Source organism: Notothenia rossii, assembly GCF_949606895.1.
Source record: "Notothenia rossii genome assembly, chromosome: 2".
Classification (NCBI taxonomy): domain Eukaryota; kingdom Metazoa; phylum Chordata; class Actinopteri; order Perciformes; family Nototheniidae; genus Notothenia; species Notothenia rossii.
Genome location: NC_136904.1, coordinates 59,829,061 through 59,848,787, shown reverse-complemented (window position 1 = coordinate 59,848,787; position 19,727 = coordinate 59,829,061). Strand labels below are relative to the sequence as shown.

General features: G+C 41.6%; 1 protein-coding gene across 26 annotated transcripts in view; it reads right to left on the bottom strand.

Annotated features, from left to right (window-relative positions):
• Positions 1–19,727, bottom strand: part of clasp1a (cytoplasmic linker associated protein 1a) — a 108,213-nt gene that overhangs the window by 29,992 nt on the left and 58,494 nt on the right. For 14 of the 26 annotated variants that reach the window (XM_079661895.1, XM_079661920.1, XM_079661919.1 and 11 more), the window contains 12 exons: positions 10,968–11,108; positions 10,343–10,416; positions 8,828–8,920; positions 8,592–8,737; positions 6,781–6,916; positions 6,569–6,639; positions 6,167–6,226; positions 5,192–5,269; positions 4,162–4,329; positions 3,406–3,452; positions 2,587–2,757; positions 1,143–1,166 (listed from right to left, as the gene is read on the bottom strand). In XM_079661895.1, coding sequence (XP_079518021.1) covers positions 1,143–1,166; positions 2,587–2,757; positions 3,406–3,452; positions 4,162–4,329; positions 5,192–5,269; positions 6,167–6,226; positions 6,569–6,639; positions 6,781–6,916; positions 8,592–8,737; positions 8,828–8,920; positions 10,343–10,416; positions 10,968–11,108 — 1,209 coding nt within the window. The remainder of the gene's footprint in view (positions 1–1,142; positions 1,167–2,586; positions 2,758–3,405; positions 3,453–4,161; positions 4,330–5,191; positions 5,270–6,166; positions 6,227–6,568; positions 6,640–6,780; positions 6,917–8,591; positions 8,738–8,827; positions 8,921–10,342; positions 10,417–10,967; positions 11,109–19,727) is intronic. The other 12 variants (XM_079661906.1, XM_079661910.1, XM_079661917.1 and 9 more) reach the window with 1 other exon arrangement.

Genomic DNA, 19,727 nt, shown 5'->3' with positions numbered 1-19,727 from the left:
CATGAGCAACAGGAGAGCACATAAGTGACTTTTAAGTGACATTATCCCACTTGTGTGCATAAAACGCACAGTGAGAAATATTGGCAAACTTTTTCGACTCTGTTGTGGCGAAGGACAGACATACATTGAACATCCTTTTCATCTGCCTATATATATATATTATTAAAAAAACCTGCAAACATGAAAAAAAACTGGGATATTTTTACTTCTAAAAATGAGTGGAAAAACATTTAGTTTTGGAAGTTTAGCTAGGAAAGATCATCTGTCGACTTCAAATCAAAATGAAAGCAACATGTGCTTTGCAGTATAATTGAGCTATAGCCTTTTCCCTCCAGTAAAGCAGTGACTAGCTTCTTTTGTTCAGGTCTTAAAAATGGACCATCAGCTGATTAGACTTGTGTGTGACTGATGAAAGGGTAAGGCATCTGTAGTGTGAAACCTTACATGATATCACAAAACAGATGCTATGTTCCTGTCATGCCACTAAGTTTAAACAGCAGAACAGTCCACCACCTGAACAGATTTTTGAGGACACTCAAAACGAAGGACAGTTAAAGTATTTGCTAGGATTAAACATGTGGTGATGAAACCTTGCAACGCGTTAAAGTGGAACATCAATTTCTGTAAAGTAAAAGACATCAATAAAGAAAAAAAGATCACGACAACCTCCTCTATTAACATAAGGCAGCTGTATGAATCAGTAACGCTGGACCTGATCGCTGTGTGAGTAACAGGGTGGATGGATACACTTGTTAGGGTTACAGTGAGGAAGAGGAAGTCCATGCAGACAGTCCATGCAGTTCCACACAACTGACCACCACTGGGGGGGTAAAGAGAGGAAAAGAGGACGCAGATGAGGAGAGACAGGATGTAGACGTGGAGCCTGTGACAGCTTATAAAAAGACACTCTCACACACCTTCACTTTCTGGTTCACACAAACACACACACACACACACACACACACACACACACACACACACACACACACACACACACACACACACACACACACACACACACACACACGCACACACACACACACACACACACACACACACACACACACACACACACACACACACACACACACACACACACACACACACACACACACACACACACACACACACACACGTCTTACCCTCGATTTTACCAGGAGTGCCATCTTTTGGGTTTTTAAGAGAGGCGTTGCAGCAGCGAGTGGGAGGAGAGGTGTACAGGAAGACGTTAGTAGCAATTAAAGCAGGAGTGAGTGGGGGACCAGGGGGCCTCATCATCATTAGTAACAGCCATTATCTGTCTACTGGGACTTGAGAAGAGCAGGTTAGGGGGAGAAGTTTGTGCGTGGCCAACAGAATTACAGTGCATGTCATATATTGGTGGGGGATGGCGTGAACTTTAGCTTAAAATGCTGTGAAAACATGCTTTAAAAGTGTCTGGGGGTTTATTCGCACTGGGAGGCTACTCAGCCTAATCACATACATTAGAAGTGTCAGTGTAGGATTTAAACAGTTCCTGCTGACAGAACAGTCTAATGACAGCCTCAGCACTCATTTATAACTCCATTCAGGCCCGTAAAAGCCAGTGACTGCAGGAGAAAGTGTTTTAATATCTCTTGATGATGGGAGACTTTGAGAATAACTGCTTGAGTCTTCCTCCGGAAAAAAACGTAGATAAGTAAAATACTGCTTTGAGTGAGGACAGTTCAACATAGGCCCATGCAACATTGCAGTTTATATTTAGACCTTCCTGTTTTCCTCCTAAATGTTTTTATATCGGAATATGGGGTTATTTATGGCGCATTTCCACTGCAGGGCCTCACACGGCTTAGTACGGTATACAGTTAGGCCTTGTTAGGCCAGGCTCACTTTATGCTGCGTTTCCATTACAGTTTAGTAGCTGGGGCAGTAACTATAGTAACGCAGTTAAGGACGTCATCTTCAATGCGAAACACAAAACCAACATCAGCCATTAGCCGTTAGCACTCAGAGCTCACAGCTCCTCATATCTGTCGCTGGTTTATTTATGTCTGTAGGCCGTTGTCATGAGTGTGGACGGAAAACACGCATTTTAAAAGGTTTTCATTGTTTTTACTAACCGGTATCAGTATGTTGTTACTTCGTCATTATTTTTAAACGTGTATTACAATTAAATCAAGGTCAAATATGTTGATTTTGTTGTAGTTGCCAGAGATTCTCTCACTAGTTTAGCATACTCAGCCCGGTTGTTGGCCCAGAAAGAACCTCAATTTTGGAGAGCCAGAAAACTGAGAAAGTACCCGCTAGCTAGAACTACGCCTAGTGGAAACGCAACCAAAAACGGGCCGGGCACGGCACGCTTAAACTGCGCTTTAGTGGAAATGCGCCAGAATGGCGCATTTGAAACTTGTGGTAAGTTGCAGTTGACGGGACACAAAGGTTAAATTAATAAAAGTTAGCTAAACAGTAGCTTTTTTAATTCCTGTTGAATTCAGAATCCAACATGTGAAGAGTTTTGCTGAATGACAGTTATTTCTTGCTGCCTAGTTTTTTGTTTGTTAGTTTTTCTGTTTTGAGAAGTGAAGAGGAAGGTGAGTGATGGATTACCTAATGAGGCGTAGGACCCGGGGGGGAGGGCCGCTGCAGAACTGAAAGGCGAGGAGGCAGGTACGGTGGACAGACGGGACTTTGAGCTGGAGGCGGCGTTAACGTCGATGTCACTACGGGAACGCTGGAGAGAACCTGATGAAGGAGACACCCTGCTGCCCACCAGCTTACCTACAACAGCACACACATGAAGACTCATATCACTGAGGCTGTTTAAGCATCCTGCATCACTTACATATAACTCCTTTTTTTTATTTTTACTGCCACCAAAGAGCAACACAGGAGGAGTTTCTGAGTCATCTGCTATGAGACTGTAGAACAACAACTGTGACAACAGTCTGGAGGTTGTGTTTTCTCATCAAGCACATACCACACGTTTCGCCAAGTCAATACAAACACACAAATAGATTAGTGTATATTGGTATCTATTCACATAAACCTATTCATTCCTAATTAAGGACATTTTTTGAGAATTGATAGAGCTACAACGATCTGATATCTATTCATAAAACAACCAATTGAAATGTTGTTAGCTTGTCTTCTTAAGACCAGGCTCAACAAACCATACATTCAGACTTTTATAAATCAGCATCAGGATATTTTAGCTTTCTTTTGATCCCTCAAATATTATTATTTTTTCAAATTGGATTCATACAATGCAAATAAACAGGAATGATACTGCCGTCTGACTCGGGGTAAATAAAGGTACAAGGTCTTATCTATACCAACTTAAGCACACTAGAGCCTAATTCTTCCAGTGTGCTTATTACTTCAGAGGAAACCCCACCCCAACAGATAGAAAGTCAGGAGGTGTCTTACTCCTTGTCATGCTCCCTCCAATGACACTCTTCACAGACAGTGGCCGGCTGAAAAACAAAAACATTAACACTAATTAGCCTTTATGTAGATCATATTCTAATCAAATGAGCATTTGACAACAGTAGACAGGTATAGGTCAAGAACAATTCATATGAGGTATGAATGTGAAATGTATGGATTGAAAACATATAGAAACAAAGTTAAGACATTTGAAAAGATTATCCTGTCAGGAACAATGTTTACCTGTCAAAGAAATCTATTCAGATCAAACTCAGGAACCGGATCACCAGAAATATGTGTTTTATAATTTGCCTCACAGGTCTTCCACAAGGGAACTTTTTATAAATATAATTATGATAAGCGGGTCATGTACAACTCTGTCTCATAAAAACGTTAGCTTTACACACACACTGATGAACACACACCTGCAGTCCTGATGGATTGCGTATAATGTCATTAGTCAACACGCTCCATAAGGAGTCTATAAACGGTGTAAATGACAGCAGTCGATCCAAGAGTGTGTGTGCATGTTGCTGGGTCTGCAGCCCGTCTGATAATAATTACCCATGTCTCACAGACATATTCAATAAAACAGATTAGCATTAATCCATTTCTCCAATCAATTACAGCAAATAGATGCAAACGTCCAGAATATAGGAAAAGGTGGATAGAGATATGGAAACATGGTGGAACAGAGAGTGCAGATGGAACACAGGAGACAGGGATGAGAGAGTAAGAGAGCATCACAGTTCTTACTTCAGACTCTCCTGGGAGGAGGAGGACGAGCGGTCAGACTGCGGCAGAGACACGATGCTGTCAGAGCCCTTCAGGTGGGACTGCAGGGCCTTCTGATAGGGCGACTCCAGCGCCTGGAACAGGTGCTCCGCCTCCCGGCTGTAGTGACCATGGAAACCCCAGTAGCATCTACAGGTGAGGGCGAGGGGAGGAAGAGAAAGAAAGATTTTAACAGGGAAAGTTTACCCAAAATAAAAAGACATTTCCTCTTACCTGTAGTGCTTCATACATCCAAGTTGCTTTGGTGTGAGATGCTGAGTATTGGTGATATTGTCTTTCTCTTTAATATAATACACCAAGATGTGCATGTGGTGATCAAAACAGAATACATTTGAAAAATTCCACAGAAGTGTCTCTTTCAATAGATCATGACCCAGTTACTGAAGATAACCCACAAGCTTTGTTCAGAGTAGTTTAACGTTTCTCTGAGGTGGATGCACGCTTCCTTTTGTGGTGTTAGAGTTGTGTGGTATAGTTGAGTATAAAGAAAGTAGTTCCTGCTCATATTATCTTGAGCAACCAGGTCATGATTTCTAAAAAAAAAACATTCCTGTTGAGTTGCTAAAATATACTTTGTGTTGCTTCGAGCATCACAATCTGGGTGCCATGAAGAATCAGAATCAAAATTCCTGTATTCGTCCCAGTGGGGAAATGCAGAGTGTTACAGCACAAGTGGCTAAGCAGGTACAAATAGACAAGCAATAATAAAGAGTAAGCTAACTTATTAAATATAGTAATAATAGAATACAAACAAATGTTGGCAATGTATGTCTTTAACACAAGTGATTATTGCACAGCACTTTAAAAAAGTGTCTATATTGCACATTGAAGGGTTATTGCACTAACGTTCCACTCTAAGAGAAGGCAGACATCTCTCCAGTGGATATCTCCAGCACTCTGCAACTCACACTCCTATTTTAAATGATTCATAAGTTGGTTGTCTCATCAAACAAAAACAAACCAAAGTCAGTCCCGGTGCGATGACACTTACTTCCTTGCGATGGATCTGGCCTCAGAGTCAGCGTCGTGGATGCCTTTCTTGATGGTCTCAGTCAGAACCGCCACGTGTCTGGGGCAGTAAGGGAACATAGTGAGGAGACAAGCAGGACGAAGTCCAGATAAGACCTCAAAAGCTAAAGTCCTGAGAATCTCTCTCCTTCCTCTCCCTCTTTTATTCCTCTGCCGGTCCATAGGCAGAGTGCCCACCCACAGGGGTTTTCACAAGGTTTTTGAAGACTCTGCGGAGGTTGTCATGGTTACAGTGATGGAAAGTCGCCTTATCACTGGGGGTCCTGATGATGATGGTTCTCTCAGGACTCATCAATTGAACGGGCCTAATCAGTGGTGCATCCAACCAACGCAAATGTTAGCCAACTCAAATGCCATCATGTCAGAGGAGGAAGATGAAGAGGCATTTACCTCCACCCCACAAACACACACATAACCTTCACCACTTTATCCATTTGACACACACTGCGGGCTTTCCAAGTGCTATGGTGCTTTTGGAGAAAACAGCAAATGTGTTTTTAGTAATACAAATAGTGAGAGAATTTGATTGGAACATTCAACATCCAGCAGGACATACTCCTCTTAGAGAAACGTATTACAAGATATCCTTTTGTTAACATGCAGCCTAGTTCACTTAGACTGGGAAAACGCCAAGCCACATTTTATGTTTGTAAAGAAGCCCTTAAAAGTAGATAAACTAAGGTTTATGGCTCTGCTGACAGGTGGTGAAGATGTGGTGTCTGTTCCTGGATGATGCTGAATTCAGGCTGTCATTTGCTGACCTACAGTCATTGTCACTCTATGTTTGGACTCATTGAATCCAAAAAATTATTTGAATACGTTATTCAAATGTTTTTGTTTTCTTAAGTTTTTCCAACCCCTCTCATTTATATCTGTCTTGCTCTTATGATTGTTAAACACCTAAATGTTATTTGCATTGAAGATGAATACGGCTTACCTTTCCAATGTGTTAGTGGGCCACTCCTGTAACATGAGGTCTAGGAACTCAAAACAGCGTCTGCAGAGGGGAGAAAGACACAGAAACACCATGACACAGGATATATAACGTGAGAAGTGCCGCTATAAAAAACACTTTTATATGTACATGTCAGTTTATTAAAGCAATGCAGCACACACAGCATAACACGCCTGTATTTGCAGGGAGGATGTGAAAGATGGATTTGTTCTTTACACTAGGGCTGCAAATTAAGGTTATAAAAAATAGTTGGTCATTTTCCTACCAACTAATTATTGCTGATCTGCTATAGACTGAACAAGAACAGAATAAAAAAAATAAAAATGACATTTCATTATGTAGTGTAGATTCCTTATTACTGTAGTAGCATTATTGTCCTCTTACCGTCGGACTGCCACTGATTTGGCGGCGCAGTTACTGGTGATGATGGGGATGAGACGTGGGTAGTGTGTGCGCTGGAAGAAAAAGTTCAAAAGCAAGGTTCATCTCTAGTTACAATGATCTTGTCCTCACATGATGATGACGTAGGGTCTAATAAGGCTGAATGGAAAATGAACAGGCGGTCTGGAGAACCACACCCCCCTCTGGATGCTTACCCTGAGGAGGAGGCGGATGGTGGCCACTCCGGACGTGGCCATGATTTTGGCACTGTTGGGCACGAGGTTGAGCAGCGTGGGCATGATGCTCTCTGCTCCGTGGTCAAACTTGTTTCCCAGTATCAAAGACAAGTGTCTGCCAGAGGGAGAAGAGGGGAAGAGAGTGGTGTTAAAGAAGTGTGTTCACCCCGAAAGATGATCCGTTCATGGTGATGTGTTATATATTTTCTCTTTCACAAGACAAACAGGACTGTGGCAGGTGTGTTAAATGGCCCTGACCCTTTCCATATTCCTGTTTTAACTAAGGCGTGACGTGCAAATAGTGAGGAAATTAAATTTCAACATAGCATAGAGAGGTAAAGTACACCAGCATTGAGAAGCTTCTTCCAGCTCTGCTCTGAACAAATGGGCGGAACCTCATGATCTGCCCTAAACGCAGATTTGACTCCCCACTGGGGCGCACTACATTTGCCCTTGTCTGCTTTCTCTTTTACGGCCATCACACATTTGAATATGCTTCCAGCTGATCTTAACATGTATTTTGGGCAACCAGTCTTGCCAACATTTATTTTACTGTAATTTGAGATGTTAGTTTAAATAAATTGTCAAATGATATTTATATTGACCAATGTCCTAGTATTTATATTTTATAGATCTGTAATTTGATCTGTTTGAATTGATAGTGTTATAGGCACTATGACATGTTTGAATGTGTGTTGATTGTTATGTGTGCTCCTGACCAGGGACTGCAGATGGAAATGAGCTTTTAGCTATAATCTGGAATATAGCATCTCTGTATGTACAATGTGTTTGTATGCACGGTCCTTGTTCAATAAATACATATTATAATAATAAAAACAACAGTTTGGCAGTTGTCTCTTTCTAGAAAAAAAACCACTCCTTCCTGATCTTGGGAATGAAGCACAGGATTGACAGGCGAACAGCGTGGTTACATTACACGTGATGATTGGATCCATGAATCCATTCATCAACCTGCTGCTCTTTCTGTGTGTCTGCGCTCGGTTCCATCTCATCAGGGTGTTATTCAAATCTGGATGACGGATGTTTTTGGATGGAGAGCATGCTGCTCGTTTCATACCCGAGCAGGGCTCATGTTCATTAGCTTAATTTTCTGGAAAGAAAATATTCTAAATGTTTTCCTGGCATAGCTGAATCATTTAGAGAAGTTAATATCTCGGCTGTCAATCAAAGCCATTAAGAAAACGCTGCCAAGACACCAGATGGTTACAGCTTTCATAGCTTTTTGTACCGACCTCAGACTATCAGCAACTTATTTAGTTTGTTCCTGAAGTTGCTACATAAACCATTAAGATTCCAAAATAATAATAAAAAAAAAAAAGCAAAACGTTCACCTTGGTGCCTAGCTCTCATTAACTGCAGATTCTATCATGCACGAGAATTCCTAATCTATAACTCTGAACTTTAGTTAAGGAGGAAGATGTGGAAGAGGGCTTTAGATAGGAAAAACCTGTCAGGAAACAAGAGAAGAAGCAGTAGAAGAAGAACGCGTCTTGTTTGGGGTTGATAATTAGTTAGAGTTTGTTAGTAGGCTGACTGAAGTGTACCCGCAGCTGAGCAGTGAAGGCAAGTAAATAAGTGCTTATTCAAAGTTGTACTCAATAAAGTTGCGACGAGTTGATCCTATGTTTGACAGACGCACACAAGCACCAGCCACCCTTTTGGTTTATGTTTCACTTTTGTCCAAAACGAAATAGTTACAAAATATTTGAACTGTTGGCAGATCTTGTGTGGTTTAGAAACGTGGACGGGATAGTACATCGTCCTCTCACCCCAGTGTGATGCAGGCCTCGCGCACCACCTGTGAGCGCAGGTCTTTGGCCGACAGCTTGAGCGGAGCCTCCAGGAGACGCAGCTGCTGAGGGAAGCCCTCGTACTCTGTGGCCCCCGCCATCAGGAGAGAACGCACCTTCTTCAGCTGGAGGAGAGACAAAGGCATGCGGAGGGTATTCATTAACTGGATTCATGTAACACCCTGTGTGTGTATGTGTGTGTTTCTGAGTCTTACCGCTACAACCCGGAGCTCCCAGTCGTGTTTTTCATCAGAAAGCACTTCTCTGATTTTGGCCAGATGGTCCTCCAGCTCTCTGTTGGAGTAGATCTGGACCCAGAGAGACAGGAGGGATAGTGTTAGAACAAGAATCAGCTCTTCTATACTGTATTGTGTATACTTTCAAGGTTACGGTTTGAGAGAGGGCAGCTGGTTAGAGTTCACAACATACAAATGCTCCAAGTCTGTAACTCAATGTTAAAAACTGTAAAGCCCCATAATACAAATTAAAATGTGTAATATTGGGCTATATACACTTTGATTAATTGACTAAATGGTGGATGCGAGCTGTGTGTGAGTAAATGCAATTTTGTGAACTTCAATCGGTGGCATAAATAGATGCCTAACAATTGTAACGTGAGTCTTTTTAGCTGCTACCACGTTAACATACATAGCAAGAAGCATTTCATTTGTGTTCATTGAATGTGTTTGTGGTCATAAGTGGTTCTTGCATAATGCGTACTTAGTGTGTTAAGATCCCACAAATCAGAAGTGGAATAAAGATGATGTTTGTTCGGAACAATCCAGGATACAACTAATACAGAGAGATCAATTTCAGTTGACAACAAGCCTATCAGAAACATTATTTTCTGGGTTGCTTCATGTCATAGAACTAAATTGCTCATAAAAACTGAGAATCTTTTAACCATCTTCACATAGTTATAAGTAGAGTCCGTGTTTTTGTTATAGCTGCATTTCCTTTTCTTTGTTTCCATCAGATTGCGCCTAATTTGCATAGCTTGTCCCTTTGTGGTGATTCCCTATGTTCCCAGTTGGTCAGGGTATAGACGCTGACAGGTGAACCTGCAGTTCATCTGTCACTGCTTGATTGACAGCCTTCCCTCTCTCTTCACAGCATTTCAAAATAAAGGCAAGATATCAGAAAAGCTAGTTTAATGCAGTGGTTTGACTTCAAAAAAAGGAAATCAAATCAAAATGCGGCACATTGTGTCAATAGGTGGGATGATAAGCTGTGCAGTCCTGCATAGCGCAGGGCCCCTGGTTACCCTACACCAGGGGCCACTAGGGTTTCATTTCTTTTGTTACAAAAAGTATTGCAGCTCATTCCTTAAACAGAAGCCTCAGATTGTTTATAATCAGGGGGAATAGGAAGCGTACATTTCAAGTGTGTTATGTAAATAGTTTTAGGGCTTTTTTTATCAACTAAGATTTGTCTTGAAAATAAGGCTTATTCAAACATGAATACTGTGTAATGTATTCGTACATATATATTTAAGATGTACAATATAAGACAAGCACAAGTTGCATGTGGTGGGGAATATTCCATTTCACTTTCAGAATTTGCTACTGACCAATAAAAACGGACCACGGGGCCGCAGTTGGACCCCGGGCCGTAGTTTGAACACCCCCGCCCTACGCCCATAGTGTGTTTAAATCCATTTTATGACATAATATACTTCCCTGTCAGCCATCTCTGGATTAGACTAACAGAACCAAACAGGCATGGCATACCTGGATTGAGGGCACGTCTTCATAGGCTTTGATGAAATCGTCCTCATCAACAGCACCAGCAGCTGCTTCCTTGCCTTTGAAAAAGAGAAAGAAAAAAGAATTGGACCTGAAATTCGTCAGCCCTTCTAAAGAGAGATGTAAAGGTTTAGAAAGGTAGAAGGTAGACATGTGACTAGCCAGCCTAATCTGAGTTATTGTTTATCCTTTTTTATTTTGTATATAACCATTTGTTGTGTTTTTTGGATTTAATTGTATTGTTCTTTATTCTTAAGTGTATTTTTTCTTTTTGATTTTTGATGTTTGGTTCGGTCCAATCTTAAAATACCTGTCCAGATCTTTCACATTGTCTTTTTGAGTATTGCGAATGTAAATTAATATTATTTTAAAAATATTTAAATAAGCTTTGAAAAAATATGCTATAGGTTTAATATTATTTGGCTTAATAAAACAATTCCTGAAATAATATGAATGATTGAAGCAGAAGGAAAGTCTTGATCTGATCAAAATGCAGCCAAACATTACTACATGGATTATACAGGAGGTAAATGACAGTATTAATATTGTCCCTATGACTTTGTTGAACAGTAATGACAGTAATCACATTGCAGCTGTGTGTATCCCTCACTTGTGGGCTTATTTGCGGAGGCTGAGCTGGGTCTTCGCACAGAGCTGATAACCGTCCTCCTGCCACCGGGGGGTGCTTTGGATGATGAAGAGGAGGAGGACCGGCCTCCATCCACTGAGTCTTCATCCTCAAAATTCTTATCTGCAACCACAGAGGGAGAAAAGAGAGGTTTGATGATGGGATTTTCAAAGTGATGTCTCGATGACTGTCAGCAATATTTCCTGTAAGGATCAATACATCCTTATTCCCCCATCATCCATGAACACATGTTGTTCCTGGTAACGGTTGGGCAGATGGTGAATGCATCACCATTCTGCTCTCTTTAATCTGCCAGTCACTGTGTTCCTGACCTCTGCCTCAGGGAAACGGTCCGGTTGTGTTTCTGAATCCATTCAACCTTCATCTATCCATCCATCCAACATGCCTCCCCTCAGTCACCTGCTCAACAGGACGTTCACACCAAGGTGTCGCCTGGAGCGGAGTGACGGTGCGGGGGGGATTGTTGTCAGCTGAGGCCAGGCAACAACGAGGTCATTGTCTATTTTTTGAAGGACATGTAGAAAATAATTGATTTAAAACTAATCAATAACTCAATATATTTATTATCATTCCTGCAGATAGGCTTAGTATAAACTGTTGTTAAGGAATAAAGTCTGCTACCATTAGCGGCACATAAACATCAATGGAGTCACATAACTTGATCAATAATACAAAAGATCACAGAACAGTGATAAGGTCATACAAAAAAGCCAGCTCCCTAAATGTCCCTGCTGCTACAAGAACCATGACAGTGACACAGCAACTCACAGATTCACAGAGAAAACAGGTGGAGGACAGGGAGACACAGGAAAGAGATCCTGACAATTCAGAGCCATGACTGGAAGATAAGACGGACAAAGAGACGGAAATCACTGAGAGCCAAACGGAGAAGAGAGCAGAGAGGGAGGGAAGAAGGAGAGATTAAAAAGGCGTCGCTCTTACGGTCGCAGATTTTCTTGCATATCAGCTTCCTCAGCATGTCTCTGCTGCACCCTCTGAGACGATCCCTCTCTTTCACCACGCATCTGCCCAGGGTGTGTGTGTGTGTGTGTGTGTGTGTGTGTGTGTGTGTGTGTGTGTGTGTGTGTGTGTGTGTGTTCTGCATGTACCTCTGTTACACGCTGGGCTCTGACAAAGTGCCAGACTAACCACCCCTTCAGCCTTTGTCTCTGAGTTCAGTTATCTGTGTGTGTGTGTGTGTGTGTGTGTGCGCGTGTGTGTGTGCGTGTGCGTGTGCTTGTGCGTGTGCGTGTGCGTGTGTGTGTGTGTGTGTGTGTGTGCGTGTGCGTGTGCTTCATCCCTGGTGATGCTGTTAGACTGTAGGGACTCTCATGGTGAGAGAGGGAGGGGTCTATTGTTGTACTTAGCCACTACACACACTCATACTATAGCGATAGTAAAAGTGAATATTACTATTGTATTTTATACAAATGTCAATACTGTATCTCAGAGTGAGGTCATTACTGCAGACATGAAAGCAAAGGGACATATATATATATATATATTCAATCCAAAGGTGTACGAATACACTTATTCAGTAGTATCTCTAGTGTTTAAAGAGGGACATTCTTACATTTTTAGTCAGTAAGACCTGTTTCAATGAGTTTAACCTCTCTTATGGGTGACACTAAAGTGTATTCGAGGAGAAGGGAGATGTCAACAGCTTTGCATAGACCCTTGGGAGTCTCGCTGCCCAATATAAATATTTCAGTCCCACATAATCGACTTTTCAACATCGGAAAGCTAATCTGATTTACTCTTGCTTACACTGGTTCAAGATCTCTGAGTGGAACTATAGTGGGAATAAAAGGATCTTACAAAAGTCTTTGCACTAATAACAAGGCTCTCTGAAACAGTGCCGGTTGGAGCCAGTTGGGTGCAGCTCATGCCAACTGAATCCATGGCTATGTGCAGCAAAAAACACCAATTTCATTGAAACCAATGCAGGCTAATAAACACATATTAAACATGTGTGGCACTGCAGTTGCTGAATTTAAATGTAAATCTATTGTATCATATACTCTGTCTGTACTTCATCTAAGCAGGACTCCATACCCCCACTGTAAAAAAACACACCAGTACGACCACAAGCTGAGCAGCCACAGATACCGGTGAAATTGAACTGCCCTAAAAGTGTTAAAAAACTAATGGAGGTGCAGTCTGTACACTCCAAAGGGTCAATGCAAATACAGCATGTAAAACACCAAATAAAAGTAAGAACCTGAAATGAGCAGAACCCATTAAATACTTGAATGGACGCTTGTTGCATCTAGATACTATCCTGGCCACTAAAATGATATGTATATGTTGGAGGAGGCTGGGGGTGGGATATACTGTATATATACTGTATAAAGGGTGGGATCAGCAGACCAGAACAATTATAGGAAAGGCTGCAGGACAACCATACCTGAAATCCTTTTTCATTGTATTTTCGTTAAGCGGAAATAAATCTACGAAAAGGATATTGTTGCTTAGACTTGGAGAATAGTTTTATATCCTTATAATTATGCCGCTACAAACATATGAAGAGTATAGGAGCGAACTGCCTGATCTCCGATGCTACAAAGAGCACATCTACAGAGTGCACACACACACACACACACACACACACACACACACACACACACACACACACACACACACACACACACACACACACACACACACACACACACACACACACACACACACACACACACACACACACACACACACACACACACACACACACACACACACACACACACACACACACACACACACACACACACACACACACACACACAGTCAGGTCCATTGAGGGATGCAGCATGTGCTCCCTCCTGTGAGCACTAGGGGTCAGACAACACTGCGACACATAGAGCAGGCAGAGTTGCTGAAGCTGACATCAGCAGTCACCAGTAATCTGTCTCTGACACACATTATATAACACGGAGGGTTTCTCCCCTCTCTGTACCCTTTAGAAAAGAATAAAAGCACAAAGTCAGGAGAGATTACCACAACGTTTAGGAAGGTAAGGTTCGTGGGATGGGGGAGCCTCTTAATAATAATGTGGACTACCTGACAGGGAGGGTGAGACAGAGGGAGGGGGGTCTCCTTCATCTCTTCTTTCACCTCTGAGCCTGTCCATCACAGGCTGCAGGGTTACATCAGAGACAGATGACCAGTGATCAGTGTTACGTCATAACATGGATGTGTTGTTTTGCTGACCAAGCAGAGAGGCTGCTGACAGGGCAGACCTGATGAATATAACATTACTAGAACTTCTGATTGTTTTTGGTCTCGTTGTATGTTCTCCTACACCAAGCACTCCACATGAGATGTATTCCTTCTACCTGTTAATCCAGACAGGTGTGTCGGAGATGTAAACTGTGGCTGCTGTCTGATGAGGAACTCTGTATTGAGAGGACGTTATTTGCTTTTCACCTAGACCTAGATTTATTTGAGTTGTGGTCCTGAACACTACAGCGGAAATTTGAATAAGAATAGGATATACGTCGATGAGTCATTGATGCCGGGGAAAGTGCTTTTCAGCTTCTTGAATGCGGATCATATTTCTTGCTTTTCTCTTTTTGTATCATATTTAATTGAATACCTTTGAGTTTGGAACTGACGCAATTTAACATTGAAATACTCCCAATTGGAATACAAATGATTGTTGCAGCCATACTCAACACCTAGACCTCCCAAAAAGCAAGATATGAAGGCAGGCTTTGATTGGTTGTAGGGTGCAAATTCATCTTTTGACCGAGGCTGCAATCATAAAGTCAAAAAATAATCTGTCCCAAGGAAAGGCTGAGTCACAGCAGAGCACCCAAAGGTGAAATGCGTCATTATCAGCACCTTTGTGGATCAGTCGATATGTTTGCTGGAATAAGGAGGAACGATCATGACACAAGCAGCAACAATGTCCAATATGCATCTATCCTTGTAACACTCAGCTGTACATCAGCAACCAGAGAATAATGAGGAGCACTGCCAATCCTGAATATATTGTATTATATTTAACAGCAGCAGCCTTTTTGCCATCATTAATAACTGCAAACGTTTCTTTTCCTTCTGCATCAGTAGAAAAATAAATCCTTTTCACCAACACAACAACACAAAGTCCATACATATTCCATTTCCGGTAGAAAAAAGAAAGGAAGTGCAATCTTTCCAATATTCTGCGCTGAAAACCATCCCTGATTGTGGGGTTGATATGTCACAGCAGACAGAGAACACATTATTGTAGCCTGTCTTGCTGTGAGGACAATGAGCTGGCTGTCCCACTCAGATTACAATGAAGTGCAGAGACGAGCAACAGAAGCACAAATGGACTTGTAGAGTTCTCAGTGGCCATGTAAGCCCCCAACGCTGTTCCTCACAACTTCCTCTCATCCTGCTCCTCATGCAATCCCCTCCTACAGCTTCTTACCAGACACATTTCAAACAAGTCTTTCATCACATAAGGAAGGTGTAGAGCAGGGGTGTCAAACTCAAATACACAGTGGGCCAAAATTAAAAACTCAGTACTACTCGAGGGCCGGACTGGTTCAATGTTTATTGCAGAACTTATTGAAATCAATGTATTGCACATATTAAACCTGGAACTAACAAAGCTTAAATTATTGCCTATAAAAAGAACATTAAACATTACATAATCAGTTGCATTCATTTCTTATGGCTCTATCTGCAGCTTCTCCAGTCATTTCTTATGATCACATTTTTCCACAGGCCAACAACAGCTTTAAAAAAACAATTTCCCTCAAAGAAAAAACCAAACATGCCCTGTTGTCGTGAGAGAAAAAGTGCAGAAGGAAACATCCATTGAACTCAGTTTGCTGCTCTGTGATGCTAGATTAAGCCAGATACTTGGCATCTCATCTTGGGTGCAAGTTCATCAATGTTTGGGGTCAGGCTCTGAGCTGAGGAGACCCTCAGGATTGAGTGAAGGTGTGTGCGTGCAATATAGCGGCGGGCCAGATCTAATAGTAATTAAAAATTATCCTGCGGCCGAAATTAAATCCACCAAGGGCCTGATTTGGCCCCCAGGCCTTGAGTTTGACATGTGTGGTGTAGGCAGTCCTGTGCATCTGATGTCACTGGCAACATTCAGGAGGTTTTTCAAAGCTTGTCCTCAAAGTTTCCAAATATAAAATATATATATATAAAAAAAAACTAGTTTGATATTTGGATTAGTCTTACTCATGTTTCCAAAATAGTGGAAAACCAGAGAAATTTGAATGAGTCTTATCTCCTTTGAGCATGAAGCAGTGTTATCAATCAGTGGCTATCCTGAATGTATCCAGTGTTAAGACACATTTTTACATACACTTGTTAGTGTTTAGTTTTTCTATGTTCAACTGGATGGTCTTAGAGACACACGCAGAGCATTATCACCTGAACCATGAACACTTAAGAAATCCTAACAAGGAGAAGCTGACTGCAGTGACACCCAAGTTACTTCACAATACTCAACTTCTTATTTTATTTTTGCTTTAATACAAAGATTCCCAGTAGCAGAAATGTCCACATTGTATTGAAAATGTGTTCCAAAATCAAAGTAGATCCAAATCTATGTCTATATCTATGTATGTCTGTCTGTCTGTCTGTGTCTGTGTATTCTCTTGTTCCGATTAACCCAGCCACATTTTGTTCTTGTTTTGTGTCTATATCTACGCCGGGATCCGGAGTCGAGGCTGATCCTCTTGCTGTGGTCCTGTGTCCTGGATCCTCTATCCTGAGTTCTGGATTAAGTCGTGGACTTCGGGTCGTGGCTAAACCTGTTTCTGTGGTCCTGCCTGGGTCTCGTCATGCTGCTTCCCTGATGGCTCCCACAGGATTGTTGACATCCTCCTGGATTCATCTTTCATTCTTATTACAGACACATGCATTTCCTAACATCGGTCTACCTACGCTGTAAAATGTATTATCTCTTCGATTTACACACGGCATCTATTGCAAGTCTGTCCGTCCTGGGAGAGGGATCCCTCCTCTGTTGCTCTCCCTGAGGTTTCTCCCATGTTCCCCTTTAAACTGTGGGTTTTCTCTGGAAGTGTTTCTTTGTACGATGTGAGGGTTTAAGGAGGGTGTCGTTTTCAGAGGGTGTCGTTTTTTCTCATACTGATATTCTGAACAAACTGTGCTGTTGTATTAGCTGTAAAGTGTCTCTACTGTAGGCTATTTTTATTATGTGCAGCACTTTGGCTCGACCAAATATAATTTATAAATGTGCTATATAAATAAAACTTGATTTGATTTGATTTGATATATGTGAGTATTTGGGCCCAGTAAACACAGTTTACGCAGATATGAGCCTGGAGAGGAGCCACAGCTACAGCGCCCTCTCATTGTGCCCCTCAAAGGCCCCTTCACCCCTCACCCCCCAGCACAGAGGGGCTGCTCTCAGATCACTGCAGAGAGCAGAGGGAGACAGTCACACCATTCAGTGTATACTCTCCCTCGACCTCCCTCTCTCATGAGGAATACCTATAGGCTTTCTATTTCTGAGGTATCCAAAAAATAAAATCTGACATTTTCTAAGTAAAAGAAAACCCTGCATAGAAAAGCTCTTTCTTCAGATCCTCCACACTGAATTAGCCAATAGCAGCAGATACAGCCCCACACCCACAATCCATACTCAGAAGAAAACACGTTAATCTCTCTGCAGAGCAGGGCACTCTGGGAGTGTGATGATCAAAGGGATTTCTTAGAACAAGCATTCAGCCCCCACTGGTGTTCACTTTTTCATACATGGTGCATTATATAACACACACACACACACACTTGCTTGCACACACAGCGTTCAGGCACAACGCACAGACAGTGGCACTTGTCTTGTGTCGTCCTAAACCCTCGACAGTAGCCTAGCTCAAATATACATCGGGTTTTAATAATCCTGGGAACTCATTTCCACCTTCAAAGCTGGAGGAAGTATGACTCTCTTTTTATACACACATCCCAATGTGATGCCCTGGACATGAAAAAGTATCTTATCATAACGTGGCTGGAGGGGTATTCCACTTCAGAAATAATCCAGTTAGTGCCAGAAAGATGAAAGTACAGCTAAATCAATTCAGAAGCTTTTCCACATAATAATCTGCTAATCTTTAATGAGCAAAACGCTGGAAGTGAAGTTGAGCTGCAGATCTGCTGAGCTCTTCTCACAGAAGAGCACTGGAGAACAGACAGACAGAAAGTCTGCCATGAACAGCAAAGGACCAGAAATCCAGGACGCTGAAAGCAGCTCGCACACACAGAGCCTCTGGGATTAACGCAATTACAAAGACGTTCTGTGATAGCGTTGAAGAAAGTGAGAAGCTATTGGCTGATGTTCCCTGATTACGACAATCCTCCCATATTCTGAGAGCGCAGGCCGGCCGTCCTCTCTGTGGTCCTAACTACTGCTGCTCTGTGTGGAGCATCAGTATGCATTATGCATTGATCTAAATGGTTCCATACAGAACCAGACGGACTCTGACAACACTCACTCAGATATGAAACGTGTTACAGAATCATGACACCATTTTAGTGGAACTACAGATGGAACAGTAAGTTGATTAACTAACAATTAGAAACTATTTTAAACATTTCAGTCGTTTTTCACTGATTGTAAAATGAGAAAATAAATCATGTTTTATACATTTTCTCTTTTAGTTTTGGACTGTTAATGAAAAACATCACCTTGGATTCTGGATTCTGGATTCTAGGTATTTGTGATCTGCCTTTTTCACTATTTGCCGACGTTTTACATACCAAACCATGAAGGGATAAAGCGACATAAGCCATTCATTAATGTGTGCATGTTGATAACAAATATTGTCAGTCAGTTGCATTTGTCAATATTTGGCCAAAGTGGAACCAGCTCAGATAAATGTCAATACGCAGGCGTACATTTGGTTATTTCAGAATCCACACATAAGGTCATTTAAAAATATAATATAGCAGCATGCATTTATTTGTGTAACTGTTACATTGTGTTCTATACTACTGACATTAGCATGAATAATATATACTCTCATCAGTGGTCTGTATGAGTGAATGAACCTAATAAAACACGTGAGCTCTAATAGAGATCTGTGCACTTTTGGGGTTTTACTCTACTGCATTACACTAAGAGGCTGATGGTGAGAGCAATTCATTTGTGAGAGTGGTCTGAAATGCTGCCGAAACAACTCATTCAGAGGTAAGGACCAAACTGTTCAGGGTCCAGGTAGAAAATGTATGGGGGTAGATTTGTCTCAATAATATTTGTGTGAACAGAGAAATAATTTGTGTTTAATTCGAAATAATTCCAGAAATTAAAAAGATTTGTGAATACTATAATTAATTTGCAAATAAACAAAAGGAATTTTTAGTATCTCTCCAATATTTAAGACTTTCGATCAGGCATTTTTGAATCCATTTTGTATATGTGGATAAAAAATGTGTTTTGGATCTGAATCGTCTGTTTGTGGATTGTCTTTACAGCATACACACACAGAGTTTTGAGACAAACTCTCTGCTCGTACATCCAAAATCTCCTGGTGTCATTTGGCTATGTTCTGTAGAGAGCCATTTGGAGCAGTTTACATATTGACCATAACTCTCTCAGCTCGTTTGGTGCTGGACCGACGTGAGGCAAGTGTAAGATGCTTCAGGCGAGCCGTCACTTCAGGCACTCGTTGTTTCCACAGCAGAGATCATTAAGGCAATACATACTGTATATTACTGTCCTGCGATACCAAATCCATGCAGGAG